The following is a 19,472-nucleotide window of genomic DNA, read 5'->3' as shown; positions in this document are numbered from 1 at the left end:
TTTGAACAGATAAAACAAGCCATGTTTACTTGTGAGGTGAATGAACCAATCATAATTATATATAGCAGATCACGTGTTAAAAAACTGAACTGTCTATTTTAACTCACCAATAAAGTCCTGATTCTTGTCTGTTTTACCTACAGGTTGACATTTAACACCTGCGGTGCTATTTTCGAAGCGTGTAGTAAATACAGTAAGTGGATATTCGAGCAAATCTTGCTGTTGGGGTTTGGATGTTGGGCTTGATTCATCAGAAGATACGTAACAAGGAACATAAGAGGACGGACTTGGTGGCGAGGATAACGGTTCTTGCTTCACAGTGGTAATGCCAGAAAATTCGGTTTCTTCCGTTGCAGATGTCATCGGTATCCCTGGGAAACACTCCAGTACCATATCTAAAGAGATGAAAAGATATTTAGCTTATATAAAATGTGATAAAGTTTACTTTCAGTGAAAAATTCTGTATGATTTGATAGACAAACTGTTTCTGATATTTTCGGGACAGGCGTGGACTGTGGTTAGTATGTCGAACTGTGGATACGAGTGTCTATGGTTCTCGTTACCGAAAACAAAATCGCGTTCCACAATTTAGGGTCGTGGGTGCATAATGTTTGAGTGACGGTCAAATCCCACTATTCGATTACAGTATCCCTAGCGTTGGCGGTGGGTTCTTTTAACTACCTGCCTTTCCTCTAGTTCATCTGTTCAAAATTACAGAAAGCATGTGCAAATATCTCTTATGTAGCTTTCTATAAATGTCCGATACAAAACTAAAACCAAAGTGATATTTTCAAGCATCATACACATCAGTTTTTCTGATGTGATCTAGATGTTCAGTAAAACTACCCTGACATTATGATAAAACTTATTATGATAAAAATATTACCCCCCCCCCCAGTGGCACAGCGTTATGTCTGCGGACTTACAACCCTAGAAATCAGGTTTTGATACCCGTAGTGGGCACAGCACAGATAGCCCATATAGTAACGTTTTGTGAAAGTTTGTATAAACGATACTAACATATAAGCGACTTAGCCATAAGAACCCAAAAGCAGAACCAACGAATGGGTCGAATTTAAGTTTTGTGTTAGTACGGTTTCTCAACTAAATACTCTTAATTGATAATTTGAATAAACGCATTCTTAATCAAAACTCTGGTCTGTAAGATTTGATTCAATCTATTCGTTGATCAAACAAAGCAGCCCATAAAGCTTCATCAAAAATACAAGTTATCAAATATTGTTCGTAATGTCACATAGAAAAAAAGAACTAATTCCTAACTGAAAGAATAGGATTAGTCAGTACACACGTGTATTCAACATTTACAACGAAGAAAAAAGTAACAGAAATTATAACGAACATATAATGATATTATTTAATTATCAGTTACATCTTTTACAGCATGGAGGAATATTTTGAAAACAAGTACGACTTTTCGATACAAGTTTTAACGGTAGAGGTTTTAGTATTTAAATCAACATTCAACAATCCAACAATGTATTTAAATTTTTAGAAATGATAGTGGTTACTTGTGCATGTGCATATCAATTCGCGTGAATTGACAAATTCTTTGTTTATGGCTGAACAGAAAAAAACAAACAAAAAGTGGATAAATATGAAAATACGGAAATGTTGTGCGAAATATTTGCATACGATTAGGAATGTCAGGGGAAATAACGATCAAAGACATATAGAGATGTACCTGGATATTTGTTAATTGTGGGATTGTTTGATTTTATTAACAAGGCTTCTCTGATTTTTTACTGTTAATGTCAGGTTCATGTTTTAGTATGGTGACATTATATTCAGAAAAACTGTGTTTGTTTTCGTTCATATGTTCATGAACTTGGGAAGAGGGGTTTTGGTGTTCTTTTAACCTGATGTTCAAGTTACGACATGTTTCACCTATGTAAAAGGCTGGGCAATTGAAGTATTTACCAAGGTTGTGGTTAAAGAGTTATAAGAAGACATAATTGAGCGTAAGGTTATTGGTTTTTTGTGGACTTTCGGTAAACCGTAGATTTTTGGTGTTCCTGGTTGGTTTGTATGGAAAAAAATTTAAAGTTTAAAATTAAGAAGTTTATCTTTTAATAGTATTTTGAGTAGATTACTCATTTTTTGTTGTACGTTGGGTTAAGGTGAGCATTCAACAGAGTAAATTTAGACGTATCATTCAATATAGTTACCATTAAGGGATCGTACTGTTTGGTTGATAGAATCATGATAGAGTTTTCTTTATCAGTTCTTTGGATGGCAATGTCTTCGCTGTTTTTAAGAAGTGTTAAGCCTTTTCTTCTTGCTGATTAAAACTTTTGTTTTATAGGCTATTTATTTTTAGTACTTTCGAAGTTTTTCACTAAATTCATCTAGGAAGTATTTAAATGGACGTGCTTTTGATTTGGTAGGGAAATTGCTCATTAAGTTGTTCTTGTTTTATTTTTTGGAATGTTGAATATTTCCGGTGATTATTCGTTGTATTGCGATGAATTAGACAGGGATTCTTCTTGAGGTCTTGGACTTGGAATATTAGTTGTTGTTGATTGGATTTATGATTTTATTGTCTTATTCCTTTCTTGCACAGGTCTTCGAGGTCTGCGTGGTTTTTAAATCTAACAGTGTGATGGTGGGAGGAGTTACTACGCAGTTAAGACTTTTATTTAGGGCTGTGGTTTGAGATTCACCGAGTTGAAAGTTGATACCATTGTTCTTTATAGTGTTAGATTTTGTTTGTTTGGATTATGCTGACGAACGAAGTTTTTCTAGCTTCCTATCTAAATTTTGCTTGATAGTTAGGCCTTTAAAGTAGGCGATTTTCTGTATTAATGATGAAAGTAAGTTATAATCTTCAGGGGTAGTTAAACGTGCGTGATTGCTATGGAGGTTAAGTTAATTTTTGTGAAGAAATTTCAGTTCTCTGTGTTTTTCTTTCGTAGTTTGTTTGAAAAGTTTTATTTAAGCTTTTTCTATCATATTTAAGATTTTTGTGTTAAAATAAAGTTCTGTTTTATTTATAGGAAGGTTGACATCAATAATACTTATAACCGGTAAGTAAATTCAAAACGAAACTATTAATAAACTGATATTGTTGGCAGTTCACACCCTAAATGTGGAACTTTATTTACACTGGATCAAATGTACTTCGAGAGCGATATAAATGACCTATAATGCGACTAATATTACAGTGTTTGTGTAAACAAACAAAAAATTGAACAAGATAATAGGTAAGAAATCAGATATTGTAAAACTTAGTTTTTATATCATTATGCTCTTGCTTGAGAAAACAAATGAATACACGTTGTTCAAATGAGGTAGTAAAACGTTTAAACGACACCTCCTAGACAAGGTTTTATTCAAACCCGTAATATTCTGAGCACTTTAAACAGTCCTTTCCAATTCAGATTAAACTTAAATAAACCTATTGGTACAATCTAATTTACAAATATATCAAGTGGATCAAGGATTACTTGAAGTCACATTGAATCAAAGCTTGATTTTACGAGGGAGCAAGATTTGTATAAAACCACACCAACTTTAATTAACGTCTGGTTTCACGATGAACTGAGGCTTACTCAAATTTACACGTTGAAATAAAATTTATTCAAACTTGCTTTGTTCTCAATGTATCTTGGATACATTGTGATTAACACAACATCTTTTTTTTTAACATGGAGTCACATAACGCTTGATTTAAGCTCTGTAAAATTATTAACATGGGGTCACATAACGCCTGGTTTAAGCTTTGTAAATTTATAATAGAAATTAGCAGACACTTTGTATCTAGTATTATGTTGGCATTGTTCATACTAATGACTTAGAGTACAATGTTTTTAAATAAACCTGAAATAATTTTGAATGGAAAACACCTGTCTGTTCTCAAATGCTCAGATTTATATATATATATTGTTTTCTTTTTTGCGCCATTGCTTACCTTTTCCAATTCCTGGCTTTAGATATCTGTAGTAGATCAAATAGATTAAAACATGTTCAAGTTTCCCCATCAATATGTAAGGCGTAAGTATTGTAACAAACCCACCAGGTATTTGAGTATATCAGCAAATCAACCCAATTTCCTAGTGCTCAGTGTCAGTATCCGTGACAGTATTCTGTGTAGGCATATTATCACTGAATGTTGTAGGTTTCTTAGTGCAAAGCTATACAGCGGGCTTCTGCATTTTGTCCATCGCGTAGAATTAAGCCCTGAACTTTTGTATTGTAAGTCTGTGGACTTCCCGCTGGGAGACAATTATCCTTGATAAAAAAATGGTTACATCTGTATCATTTCTTTAACATCCATTTAATCACGCCTCACCAGTGCTAAAATTCTAAATGTCAACAGACAATAAATATAGCAATTTGTATTCATCAAAGCAAATAAGAAATTTTCGCAACCATATATAAATAATTTTTACGTTATTCAATGCTAAAAAACGGCCTAATTGAAACATTGATATTCAAAAGAGTTCCCTTTATCAATATTTTGCAGAAGCAGGTATCGTCTCCAATATTTGATGTCAGATGTCACCCAATGGATCAGCGGTAAGTCTACTGGCTTATAACGCAAAAACATCGGGTTCCAATACCCGTGGTGTAGCTTTGTGCTTAATAACAAACAAATAAACCATTAAATTGCCTAACTGAAGCTTTTATAAAATACATAAGAAAAATTTTACTAAACTGGTTACAAGTTTAGAAACTAAAAGCATTAGAAGAAACAGGCTAAAACGGATGGGGATATCGAAATGAAAAGGGTAATTTTCATTGTACAGTTATCGTGGTGTGAAATATGTGCATCCCACGACATCAATTAAGTGCTAGCAATTCCACTTATGCAATTATTTTTACAGAAAAGTGTTAGTTGAGTAGAAAGACCCATCTTCGAGTGGAGAACCCTTTTTACTACAGGGCGTATGGTTAAAAAAAAGAGAGAGAGAAAAAAAGATGTCAAAATAATTTTCTTATCATGTTTGAAAATCAACGTCTCCTGAAGGACCCCAAACGTTTTGGAAGATAAATCTTTCTTCATCCCAAAGCACTCAGTCTGCATTAATTGTTTTGTTTATTTTTAAGCGCGAAGCTATACCATGGACTATCTGTGTTGCCCAGATCGGGTATCGATTCCAGATTTTTAGAGTTATAAGCCTTTAGACCTATTACCGCTGAGCTACTGTGGTAATTATTAATTGTGGTTGTCAAAGTAACTTAATAATTTAAGTAATGACGATATAACAAGGAAGTGGTATAAGTTAGGAAAAATATATCTTTAGTTGAATAAAAATTTAATGTAAGTTAATTGTTAAGTTAATTTCTGATTTTTTTTGTCCTTTTGTTTCGATTTTATTAAAGGTATTTTTAGTTTCCTGGCTAGAGTATTTAAGTAAAAAAAAACCTTTAGTTCTATACTGAAGTTCAGTCAGCTACTTCACAGTAAACAAAAAAAAACAAAACTCCATTCCTAAGGTTGAAATTACCAAAACTCGTCTGTTAATATAAACCCACACACGAAAGCTTTATACAACATTCGCACAGTTTCAGAACTTCCATTGTTCGAAGTTGACCAGGAATTTAGTTTATTAAACCTGATACATTGTCTAGATCCAGGCGGAAACCTGCCTCATCCCCGGAAGCTGTAGTTAAACAGGTTTAACTGGCGTTTTAAGTCTAACCAGTAGGCACTAGAGTGTTAAATTATTGACATAACCTGATTTTATCACTGGTCAGACATGGTCTGAAATGTACCTGTTTCACTAGCACAATTGGTACATTCTTTCACCACAATGAGTACAAAGCTCCCATGCAAAGTTGGATTTTATTTAATTCTGACCGAGTATTCATTTCAAACAAGCTTTTCTCACAAACACAAGTAACTGTAAAACTATTGAAGCAAAAAATATCAACAACCTTTTAAATGAAAATATATTTTGAAATAAATCAATGACATTTATCGTGGTTTCTATAACCCTCTAGTAGTGAATTTGTATTAATCTTTTTTTTCAAGCAGAGTTATTTCTTGAAAATGAAAAAACTTAATGTTCCACACTTGCATGTCGAAAACAGCCATCAAACATGATGAAGTTTCCAACAACTTGTTCACAGACATAATCGACTTTATATAGCTCTACCAATTTATTCATTTTTTAACAGTTACCTCAATAGCATTATTTACATTTACTCCTGTCTGCAAATGCCAAGTACTTATCACCAGTTTTTTATCAGTGACTTTTATTCACCACGTTATTAATATTTATTATTTGAACGTTGTTGTTTTCTTTTGTTGTTGTTGTTTTTCTTTTCAAAAACAAACAGACAAAAAGCTTTGAGTAGGCGGGCGGGCATTAGCTGAATGTACTAATGATTGGATAGTTGTAAAGGTTAATGCTCCCAGTAAAGCATGGTTGTTTCATCTATCATATCATATGGTACTTGCTACCATGAGTAACGAAAATGCATAACTGGACTCCCCATGAATTTTATAAAACAACTGAGTGTACGTTGACCCCTAATATGCATGAAAGGCATACTTGTACATAGTAAATATTTCGTAAATGTTCGATATACCAGTATTCGAAAACAGAATATAATCAGTAACTTAGTACAAGCTCCTAACTTGTCAAACGTATTTTTACAAGAATTTCTAGTTAAATAGCGAATGTCTAACTTATTCGTCATTTAGGAATTACCAATAACAACAAATATTGTGCAGTAAAAATAAACAGTGTTTTATTCTTGAACTTGATCGAGACAAAGTTTGTTCCAGAGGCTCTGATTTCCAAAAATCGCAGAGGTGAGACAAATTTTGAAAACATGCACGTATTTTGATCATATTTGTCAAATCATTCGTGCACATAAAAATTATAAATACATAATCATTTTAAAGGTATCTTATGTCTCTATGTTTCATTCCACAATTTTCTGTTCAAGAAGCAGTGATCAATTTGGTAGCTAGTGTAAGAACTTGGTTCAGTTGTAACTGGTATAGGCTTTTTATAAGTCACAAGTAATCTATTTCTTAGCCTCGCTACCAAAACCAAATACTTCTTTAATAGGTGATATTTTAACACTTTTGAAGTACCTTTGAATTATTCTCTTACAAACAGAACTGGACATGGTTTCACTTCTTTTTTAATTTTTACTTCGCCTCTTTCTGAACCTTGATTACCTTAATAGGAATTTAAATATCAGATAAACTTTAGTAACACCACCTTTTACTTTTTCATAATAATTATTTTGTAATTTCTTTTCTGGAAAATGTAAAAATTGAGACAGAGCGAAATTCAAACCTGCACTTCTGTGGGCATGGGAGGTGTTCTAACCATCAAACCTACAACCCATTTACTGTCATTTTGAAAATGTGTAGTGATGATGTTTTTAAACTGAAACTGTTGATAACCAGTGAAACACTGTCTTATGTAGGAAGTGAAATGTTTGAACCTGAACGCCACCTTACACGAAAGTAGACTAAAAGGTCACGTCCGTGATCCTTAAGGCTCAAGCATGGCCGTCCATAATTTTAAATTACTAATCAGTGGGAAGGCAGCCAACTAGCAGGACTGTTCGCCACAAGGATTTCGCCGACTCTTCGAACCATTAAACAACTGAAAAAGCAGAATATGCTCAGTAGCATTAAGTCAGAAACTATAAATCGCTCGATCAACAGCCTACATGTTAACCTTTAGGCTATACCCGACCCTCCTCCATGTATGTAATACGCTTTTATTAATGTTTTGGTGAGATCAAATTGAATTCGAGCTCGTATACAATCCTAATAAACTAACCTAGAGAATAATAAAGCTTTCGAGGTTCAAAAACCGGTAACTTAGTTTCGATATGTACCTCAACAGCAAGAAAACAGGTTGAGCATCAACTCCTTTACAAGTGTCATGTCTTCAGGATACTTACAATATTCATCTTCAACGACGTGTGGCTACTGTTGAACCCAATAAAAAAACTATATATTCAAAGAAGGCTGGATAAAAGTAATTATCTTGCGTGTAAATAGAAATATTAATATTGTATTTTTACAGAACAAAAGTTAATCGTAAACACTGCATTTTTGTGCCAAATCAGCAAAATTAAAGAAATATTGAATAAGTTTAAGAAAATATTAAGTATTCTTTACTATGACTGCCATGTTACTCATGATAATATTGAAGTACTTCAGATATCCTAGAGCATGGAATGTGGTTGAGAGCTTGGATGTGCTACGAATAAAGCATCAATCATGTAAAACACAATGCTAATAATTCATTATAAAAATAATTGAAATCTTAAAGCAGGTCACTAGAAAAATATCACTTGGAGTGTTAAATAAAACTTATGTACTTACGGTAAGATTATAAGTCAGTCGTTTTCATGTTTAATATCCTATAAGATTGCTTAAGTTTAATTATTAATTAAATATTATGTGTTTTACTAGTTAATTAGTATAAATCCTACGTTACGGCTTCTCATCTGTTAGCCTTTTCTGGGAAGTCCTGAAAGGTACTGTTTGTGATGGTAGGGGGAGGAGGGGTGCTAGGATTCGCTCCTGGATCTTCATGTGAGAAAGACTGGCGAGTTATCCACTCGACTGGAGTATCTCTCATTAAGGCTTCAATAAATCAACTAACTATTATAATAGTATCAGGAGGGATATACAGATCTTGTTTATTTCTATATATGCAAGATGGACAGACTATGTTATCAATTAGGTTGGTGTAGACACGTTTTATTTATATTTTTCTCATGAGGTTTCATATCGTGGCATTTTCGTATTATTTCATTTTATTTCATGGCATTATTCTCTTATATGATCCTAAATTTTGTTTGACGTTTAATTTTTACAGTGTATTGGAGTTCAGATTCACAACGGATAGTTAAAATGTTTTTGTTTGCTCTCCACTGGGTTTTTAGTTGGTTTAGCGTGTACTAATTGCGATCGTAATTGTTATGGCTTGTAAATACTACTCTGATTTTATGCTATATGTTTTCAGAGAGACCGTCGACATAAAGCAATATGACTGCATTGTGTGTCTATACATCTATTCACGTTTATCCTCTGTGTTTATTTTCTTTATTATTTTTTATATCTAGTGTTCAGGGTATCGGTTTTCAAGGAGGTTTGTAGTGACGTGTTTCTCTTCCTTCTTCTTAGTATCTTCTGTATGACAAATCTTGTTCTTTTGTGACTCCTGTCTTATTATACACTGTTGGGATAGTTTGATTTATAGTCAAGGCATTGGAAATTATTTGTGGATTTCCTGAAACTCCTGAATCATTTATTTTTGTAACCATCGTGCCTAAGAACTCAAAGAATACACCCAACTGACAATCTCGACGATAACATATCTCCCAACTTTCTGTAACAACACAAATTGTCCTCCGGTGGGACAGTGGTAACTTGACAGATTTACAAAGCTAAAATCCGGGGTTAGATTCCCCGTGGTGAACACAGCTCTAAAATAAGCAAACAAAACAATACAACTTCCTTCCAACAGGAAGATAAATACTGCCAACAATAAGAAGACTTGTTATAAGACACAGAATGTGGCTCAAATGCGTTGTCGACATCTTTGTAGTACGGTTACACACTACGTACAAGATTCTAGAATTCACGAGAACCATTTGAACACAAAAATCTGGCAATATTGTACCCAATTCCTAAAAATATTATCTACAAAGACAAATAACTCATATACCGCAAGATTTTAAAGGAACACACAGATATTGGTAAATACCTCGACAATAAATTAACCACCCCAAAAGTGTAAAACAGACGTTATAGACTACCTAATATCATCTACCATTTCCACACTGTAGTTTGTAGACTAGGTTTACTCGACTGATACCGTGTGTATTTAGGTTAAATACATATAGCAATGTAGCTACATTCAGATCCCAAGATTTATGTACTTCAAATTACAGTTTTGAAATTTGACATAACTTCACATTCAGAAACTCATAACTTCGTTTATTTCAATGAATAATTTAAATCCATGCTATCTTTCCTTTCTCTTTGTGATACAAAAACAAAAACATAGAGAGACACTGTAGTCTATCTCAGATGATCTGTTTTTGCTCATCAATTCCTCAATCTCAGCATTTAAAAACCCACAGTATTCTACCTCCTGCGATTATTTTTGACCCTATTGTTTTCTCCCTTATTTCAAACATTCAAAACGCATGTTCTCTTCCTTCATTCAAAATATTGAGAAAACCATGATGTTTCTCCACATTTCACCCAGATAAACCATGAACTCTCCCCTCATTCACATGTTTTTCCCGTCATTCAAAAATTCACAAAAATCACGATTCCTTCCCCTCATTTAAAAAATCATTATCATTTTCCCCTCACTCAAACATTCAGAAAACCGTGATATCTTTCCTCATTTCGAACATTCTGAAAATCTGTTTCTCTAGAGATTACTCATCTGCTGATAGTAGATATGAGTGAGGTTTCAATTAAACCTGATAGAATTAAACAACAACTTGCCTTTACCAAATTCTTCCATTTTATGGTCAGTTTGGAAACCTAGAGAGGACTCCGGAAGACTGACATCGACAGAAAGGGAATAACAGTGATCAACTTGAGCATTAGGAGCCTGAACAGCATCTGTCATCATCCGGTCGTGCAGTATAATAGAATTATTTTCCAACGGGCTTGTCCACTCTGATTCCCTATCCATGTCTGCAACATTCTGTTAATGTAAATAATTAAAATTAATAGCTTACACGGTAATGACAGAGCACAATTTTGGGACTCTAAGATGAGGCAGAGATGACTGTTGTAAATCACCATAGTTATCTCTCTAGTTATTTCTTTTTATTAGATCTATTACTAACGTCATTTTTTTTTATCAAACTTTAAATATCATACCTGTAATGGTTAATTCTCCACCGGCATTTAGTAATCTCCTAGGAACGTAACAAACCAAATCACTGAATATCTGAAGTGTTAAAAAAAGGAAATTTAAGATATTATCCATACAAATGTTCAATCACGTGATTTACAGTGATTAAACCATGGAATCTAGCATTATATACTTTATTATGGAACCTCACACTAATACTGGGTTGGACCACTTTTTGCTGAGATAGTAGCCTGGACTTTGCATGTAATAGACTCTGGATACTAGAAATTGTCTTGTTCGATTGTAATCCATTCGTTGAAGAGTTTTGTCTGCAATTTGCTTATAGATGTTTTAAAATATCAAGGTGAAAAATACGATGTTTAGTGGGTAAGAATATGTGATTGAGCTGGCCAAGAAAGATGACTTTCACGCTCTTTAAACTAATATCAAACAATAACAGCAGTATGGTATTTAAAGGGCTTGCGTTCATCAGGGCACCATTGGAGAGTGAACATAATCGAGAATAGCGCATCAAAGGTACATTCTGAATATTATTTGCCCTCTTAAGGGAACCAAAGAGGCCAAACTTTGCTCTGAACGTTTCCCCCACCCCATTATTACAACTCCAGTAACTTCTACTGTTGGAACAACACAGGTTTGTTCTGTTTATTCTTATTTTTCATATTTTTACCCTACTATTGGAAAATTGTAAAAAGTGACTCATCAGAGACCACAACACACACTCTAGCCATTCACTATCCACATTTTACACTGAACTCGTACTTTCCTGTTGCCAATTGAGAAAAGCTGTTTTTGGAATGGTTGTCAGTTGCCATCCTTAACAATACCCTAACTGCTATTAGAATATTAGAGCCCGGTCTGACGTTTACTGAACTTTACAAGTATTTTTGCTTCAGTTAGTTGCAAGCGGTTAGTGTTCACACATTTTGTCCTAGTGGAAGCCACATCTCCTTTCAACTGCCAATGTTGATCTTTTTATGTCAGTCTATCTGTTAGATGGGCACTTACTATATTGCCCTTTTGAAAATCAGGAAGATTCTTATTCAGATAATAATCAAATGCATCAAATGAACATACTAGTTTAGAAATGCAAACAAATGGGGTGTTATGATAATATATACGTGTGTATGTGTGTCAGAAATGTATTTATCCCATTGGTGTTTTTGTATACAAAGATAAATATTCTATCCATGTTGTTATTGTTAAGACATTGTTTGTTTCTTATGAATTTCGCGCAAACCTACACGAGGGCTATCTGTGCTAGCCGTCCCTAATTTAGCAGTGAAAGACTAGTGGGAAGGCAGCTAGTTATAAACACATACCGCCAATTCTTGGGCTACTCTTTTACCAACGAACAGTGGAGATTGTCCGTCACATTATAACGCCCTCACGGTTGAAAGAGCAAGCATGTTTGGTGGGACGGGAATTCGAACCCGCGACCCGCAGATTACGAGTCGAGCACCCTAACCACCTGGCCAAGCCGGGCCTATTGTTAATATAAGTTATAAACTGCACAATGATAACTGTTTTAGCTATGTTGTTAATGTTTGTATAAGTTACAAACTGCACAATGATAATGGTTTTAGCTATGTTGTTAATGTTTGTATAAGTTACAAGCTGTACAATGACAACTGTTTTAGCTATGTTGTTAATGTTTCTATAAGTTACAAACTGTACAATGATAACTGTTTTAGCTATGTTGTTAATGTTTGTATAATTTACAAGCTGTACAATGATAACTGTTTTAGCTATGTTGTTAATGTTTCTATAAGTTACAAACTGTACAATGATAACTGTTTTAGCTATATTGTTAATGTTTTATAAGTTACAAGCTATACAATGATAACTGTTTTAGCTATGTTGTTAATGTTTGTATAATTTACAAACTGTACAATGATAACTGTTTTAGCTATGTTGTTAATGTTTCTATAAGTTACAAGCTGTACAATGATAACTGTTTTAGCTATGTTGTTATAGTTTGTACAGGTTACAGATGTTTAGTGATAGTTGTTCTTACCGAATTGTTGTTTATTCAATATGAAGAGTATACAATAATAACCGTTCGAACATCAATAGGTTTTTCACAGCTATATTTACAAATTAAATAATGCATTTTAATTTTTTTGTTACTGAAGCTTGATTAACTATATTTAGTGTTAAAACTGATTTGACATGTATCTCTTCGTTAAAATTATAGTAACTATTTTGGACACAGGGTACCTTTACCGGCGTTTTACTGCAGTAAGTTTCAGTTAATGTGTAATACAGCTGTGGTGAATAACACGTGTATGTAACAATGGCTTTCTAGCATATGGTGGAAGTACGTGCTCAATCCAGATAAATACTTGACGTTTATAAGCTAAACTGCTTACGCACATAAACAACATTACAGGGTTATAAAGTGTAAATTCGTGTCAGGAGATGTTTATATTCGACTCAGATAAACATTACTTGTGGGTTAATTTGTAAAACTAGACCTACACATTCATTTTCACCTTTCTTAAAATATGAATATGTACTCTACGACCTTAAAACTCTGATCAATATCAAGTGTACGTACATTTTCAATGGTTATTAAGTCTAAAATTGGTCAGGAATTAGGCTTTGTTATAAATATTATTTGTAACTATGAACTTGTTTTTCAAACCGGATTTTACTGCGTAGTGGTTGTAGAAAGAGATGAAAAAGTATGTTGTAGGTCAAACCACCGAAGACAACAAGATGGTAACTGTATATATATATAATGTTGTAGATACAACGTTTCGGCCAATGCGTTGCAGTTTAGTTTGACAACAGTACTTCACTGATATGTGTAAGACCACTTAATACAATATCAGAAATAATTATTTCCCACTATATTTCAAAATACCAAGAGGCTCTCGAATAGTTCACTATTATACTTTTTTTATTTTTTTACTCTAGTATTTGAAAGCGTTGGAATTTCTGGGTTTTTGAAATATACTTTGCTTTTTGACTATCCTATGTGCTAACTTTTTTATTATAGCTGGAACAACTTACAAATATTCGCCAATTCATATTCGCAAATATATATACATATACAGTATATATATATATATGTGTGTGTGTGTGTGTGTGTACAAATGAACAAAACAAGCCGAAACAAAAAAAAACTAAATTAAACACACTGCATAAATTAAAAAGATCCCCAGGGTATAGGCTATAATGTGGGATATAAAATGTGGCTGGGGTTCTGGAGTAGGATACACCGTCTATCAGTTTTAACCTCCGTTCGCCAGTCTCACATGAAGGAATTTATTTAAAAAAATATCTAATAAAATCATCCAAAGAAATACAAGTTAGGAGAGCGAGGTGTGGGTGCTCGAGCCCACAAAGTCCCACATCTGTATCACCCTTCACTGCTTGCAGCAACATTAATTTAATTTTAATTTTATTTTGTTTGGACTTGTTTTGTTCATTTAAATGCCATTTATCACAGGTTTGGATTTGCTCTATTTAAAGCAGTCCTTCCTTTTAATTTTATTTTGCTTGATTGTTTAAGTATTGATATTTTATATATGTATATATTAATAAATGCAAATTTGAACATAAACATGTAACTAAGGTTAGAAGAAAAATTATGCACCAGAAGGAAATATGTTACTTTACAGGTATCATACCCAAGATAAAAATAAATAAATATCCACATTTATTTGCTGTTATGTAAGAATCTGCACAATAAGCTATCTGTACTGTGCCAATAGAAAAGATCAAACCACAATTTTACCGTGATGAAATCTCATGCTTAACGCTGAGTCTATTTTTACTGAGGGTAACACATTAATAATATTAAAGGATCTGTAAAAATGTGAATTAAAAAAAGGTGTATCATTAATATGGATAAAGAATTAAATAGGGTGTAACAGGAAGCATGGATAAAGGTTTAAAGAAGGTGTACCAGTAAATATGGGTAACGTATTAAAGAAAGTGTAACATTAATATGGATAAAGAATTAAATAGGGTGTAACAGTAAGGTAAAACAGTAAATATGGGTAAAGCATTAAAGAAGGTGTAACAGTAAACATGGGTAAAGGTCGAAAGAAGGTGTACCAGTAAATATGGGTAACGTATTAAAGAAGATGTACCAGTAAATATGGGTAAAGTATAAAAAAGGTGTAACAGTAAACATGGATAAATGTAATTAGTGTTAGCTACAATTGGAGAAAAACATTATCACAATACACGAAAGTTCTGAAATCGTACGTTATATATCACAAGATTTAAGAAATTAGAGAATAAGAATTTCAGTGTAAATAGCTATACCGAATTATATCAGTAAATTGTTTCGTAAAGCGTGAACTTCTTCATAAAAAAACAAATGTAAATAACCGAGTAATAATCACTCACACCTAACTAAAAACAGTTGTCTTCGTCAAATAAGTTAGAAGAGGGAATCGTATACTATGTTATCAACGCTTATCTTCATCAAAAAAGTTAGAACAAGGATATATGTACTGTGTTCTTAACTGAATAGTAGAGGTGAAAATACTCAAGGCAGCTTACGCGATCTAAGCTCCCAGTGTTATACAGTGCTTGAGAAAAGCAAGAGTAAATATATTGCAATTGATAGATAAATGGATACCCAAATGTGCCAGGAGTAAATATATAAATATACTCTATTTCAAAGTGAAAGCAACCAAAATTTAGACTGGGTATTAATGTTGCAGGAGAGATAGATGTAACATGATTTATAATGGTACGAGTGGAAAAGATCCAAGAACATAAAGTAACGACAGGTGGTTCAATACGTCATGAGCTAACATGTACATGTGGTTTACAATGACAAGAACAATGTATGGTGTGGTTTATAGCTGTAAGACTGGAGAGATAAGTATTAAGTCGCAAGATAGAGTATCATCACTGATGATATAAATTTATAGAAGAATCAGTGAGGAGACATACTAAAGTTCAGTGAGGAGACATACTATAGTTTCAATTGGCAGAATTGGATACATATGCAGAAATGTAAGTGGCATGAGTGAAAGTATATACTTTATTTGATGCATTATTAGTGAAGACATATACACTGTAGCGAAGCGTGGTATTAGTGGAGATGCATACTGTAATTAAAGTGGAATTAGCGAAGACATATAGTGATAGAAATAATTATGGAAATGGTGAGAGAAAATGGTATAAAAGGCAACTAATACGCGATTGCCATCTAGTTAACGTGTACGAATGAACTGCATCAGAGCATAGTCAGGTGTTGATCGCTCAAACTGTGCATGACTGTTATTTAACCAATCAAAAATTTTCATACCAGTAAAAAATGTATAAAAGCATAGGCAATCGTACTATGCTCAGTAGTAGTAGTGTAAATCCAGTCATGGCTTCCCAAATTGAAACACATGTAAAAATCAAAGTTCTGGCTGTTAATAATACAAATGGTCGAAGAAGAAAACTGAAAGTCTCCGAAAGTATTATTAAGTATCTCAGAGGATGTTATTTACGGGGTATACAATAGTCGAGTACAGATATTGACAACAAACTATCTGTAAATACGTTACCTTGACTATACTAATATACGTATTAACATGAAATAATCTCAGTAGACGTGTTGCTGTTGAGAAGAAATAACCAAAGCAGAATGTTGAAATAAGCATCGAACCACAAACAATGGAGTACGCAGAGCTGGAGACGTGAGCTTTTTACAGATGAATGCGAGTTCGAATTGTTCGATAACAATCAGTGATAGTTTTTTCAACAGCAGAAAGGAGAACGGCATCAAAGTTAGTGTGCAACATTTACAGTGAAGCATGATGGGAGATCAGATATATCTTTCAGCAACACTATGATCCAAACTATACAGTAAATATGATGAAAAAGTATCTTGAGCGTAAAGAGGCAGATGGAACACTCATAACCATGGCTTGGCCTGCACAAAGTCCCGATATAAACATCCTTGAGGTTTATGAGCTTGTAAATATTGAGAAGGTCAAAGGTGACCAGATAACTTGGCTGAATTGTGGGGAGTACTGCAGGGCATTGGGAACAATATTCCACAATTATATGGCATCAAGGAATGATGTAAATGTAAAGGAAAAGGCTTTCATACAAGATACTAATACATTGTACGTTCTACTTGGATTTCTTTGTGTTTTCATATGATAATATTTGGTATCACCAATGAATTCATCATCTAGTGTTATCACTTGTTATTTGTTACTCATATATGTCTATGACTGTATTTCCACAATTATTTCCATTACTGTGTAAATCGTAGTTAAAATGGTATCAATGAAAAGCACGTGATGCAAGACAAGTTTTACTCAGCACCTTGGAACATACATCAGTTAATAGGGAATTATATACTTACACTTATAATTAAGCTAGATAAATATACATTAATACAAGTACATCAGCGAGTTAAATCACGAACATAATCCGATAAATGCTATGAGTAAGCCACGTAATTATGCTAAATAATGTAGACAATAATACAAAAATGATGCTTTAAAGTTCGATTGTTACTCAATCCTAATGTAATTGAACTTCCTTTTCAATGTTACTGATTTTTTGTATCGTAGGAGGAGATTTAATTACACCATTGGTGTTTCAGAAGACGATCCTGCAGCTTCCGAGAAGCGCGTTACATTCCTATTATTAGTTGACTTCTTAGAATAACTTAACAGCCTATGATTTAAAAACAAATCTTGTAAATATCTCACTTTGGCAAATTCGAAAATTTCCCTTTTTCTTATAATAAAAAAGCATATAAGACAAAAGCTTAAATTCAAAAGTGACAGAGATATGATGCTTTGCCACGAGTAAAAAAGTAAACATTCTTCAAATGACACACTAGCTAGAGGTACAAGTATAGATATTTCATAAAAAGTGTATTAAAGGACATTGTATGAAAGTAATAACTTGTTTGTTTTGTTTTTGAATTTCGCGCAAAGCTACACGAGGGCTATCTGCGCTAGCCGTCCCTAATTTAGCAGTGTAAGACTAGAGGTTAGGCAGCTAGTCATCACCACCCACCGCCAACTCTTTTACCAACGAATAGTGAGATTGACTGTCACATTATAACGCCCCCACGGCTGAAAGGGCGAGCATGTTTGGTGGGACGGGGATTCGAACCCTCGACCCTCAGATTGCGAATCGAAAGTAATAACTTATCCTACCTGAGGATGTATTATAGTAGAAACAATGTGAAAATGGTTAACAATAACATTATTTTTGTATATGATCAAATTTATATATCTATTTGATATTATTTTAATAAAAATCCGTTAATTCAAAATCAACCTCGTGGTATTTTTAACACTCTTTCGAGAAAAAACACTTGTGTAACGTTTGGAATATAACCAAATGTTCCGAGACTTTATTACATTATAAGTTGTTTTTTTTTTTTTTAATCGTATAGTTTACCAGGCAGCTTGTAGTTGATAATAATCAGCAAAATAGCATTACAAAACAAACTTACATAGTGTACGTAATTAGTGAAAATGTCTAATTTACTTTCTTCCAGAGTTCTCATTCCACATCCTCCTCCTCTAGCTTAATCATCGTCATTATTTTCATTGTATCTTCCGCTTTTTATATCCTCATTTGAAACTGTAGACACTAAATCACCTGTGTTTTTTATCACAAAATCTTCACAACTTTAAAACATTTTACGATAGTATGTAAGCTGTGTCAAATGTAGAATGTTCAGGTGTCTAGGTATTCAATCATTTACACACATTAAAAACAAAAGTTTAAAAACACGACTGACAAACGCTACCTGTGCTAAATTATTGTATGGTATTATTTCTCAAGTTCCTTGAGTAAAAACACAACAACAATTGTATTCTGCTATAGCTTCTTTAGTTTCACTAAAAGAAAAATCTGTTTAAAGCGTGTACAAAAAATAAGCAAAAAAAAAAAACACTACAGATAAAAATATGTTAGAATTATTTGGAAAAACAACCAAAATTTGCTCCTACACGTGTATCAGTATGGTTGGATATGTTAGAGGGAAACGATGTAAAATCAAATTACGCCTCTACATTCGGTAAGTGGGTAAAAACTAAGGCTGGTCCGGTTCATAACAAAGCCCGATAAACAGAGATGCGTAAGCTGATGACCTTCAAACTGAAGATTCAGTCAAGGTTTGGAGATTTGCCACAATGGGTCATGCCAATATTCTGTACTTTCAAATTTACCCAGAATGAGATGTTTGATCATTCTTTTTAATTGATTTAGAACTTGTACCAACATATTTGTTTCAGTGGTGCTTCGTAGCAGTTATTGTACAACTGAAGAAAACTGAGATATAAGTAAACATTAAAAACAGTGTTAGGTAGCGTGTGGTATGTAAATTAATTTGAAAAGGTCTCAAGAATCAGAAAGCACATATCAGAAGTAATATATCTACCTTTCATGCAACTACAAATTATAATTCTTGATGAAAATGAAAATCCAAATAATAATCAAAATATAGCTCTTCTTCTAACCCTCTTCAGAACAGCCAACTAAGATGCCCATTGGTAACGATAGCCACATAAATAGTGGTTCGTTTTCAGTTTGATGTGTCATATGATATTGTTGCGTCAGCGAGGTCACGTGACTAGTATCACGCCACTTCTTTCTCGAACCTTCGTGAATTGTCAGGAGATTACTAGA

General features: G+C 33.4%; 1 protein-coding gene across 4 annotated transcripts in view; it reads right to left on the bottom strand.

Annotated features, from left to right (window-relative positions):
• LOC106460483 (cyclic AMP-responsive element-binding protein 3-like protein 2) overlaps positions 1–19,472 on the bottom strand; it is a 64,050-nt gene that overhangs the window by 21,691 nt on the left and 22,887 nt on the right. For 3 of the 4 annotated variants that reach the window (XM_022387222.1, XM_022387225.1, XM_022387224.1), the window contains exons 2-3: positions 10,469–10,673; positions 108–395 (exon numbers count right to left, since the gene is read on the bottom strand). In XM_022387222.1, the coding sequence (XP_022242930.1) occupies positions 108–395; positions 10,469–10,673 (493 nt within the window). The remainder of the gene's footprint in view (positions 1–107; positions 396–10,468; positions 10,674–19,472) is intronic. The other variant, XM_022387223.1, reaches the window with a different exon arrangement.

Source organism: Limulus polyphemus, unplaced genomic scaffold (genome assembly GCF_000517525.1).
Source record: "Limulus polyphemus unplaced genomic scaffold, Limulus_polyphemus-2.1.2 Scaffold779, whole genome shotgun sequence".
NCBI lineage: Eukaryota > Metazoa > Arthropoda > Merostomata > Xiphosura > Limulidae > Limulus > Limulus polyphemus.
This window is presented reverse-complemented; position numbering and strand designations above follow the sequence as displayed.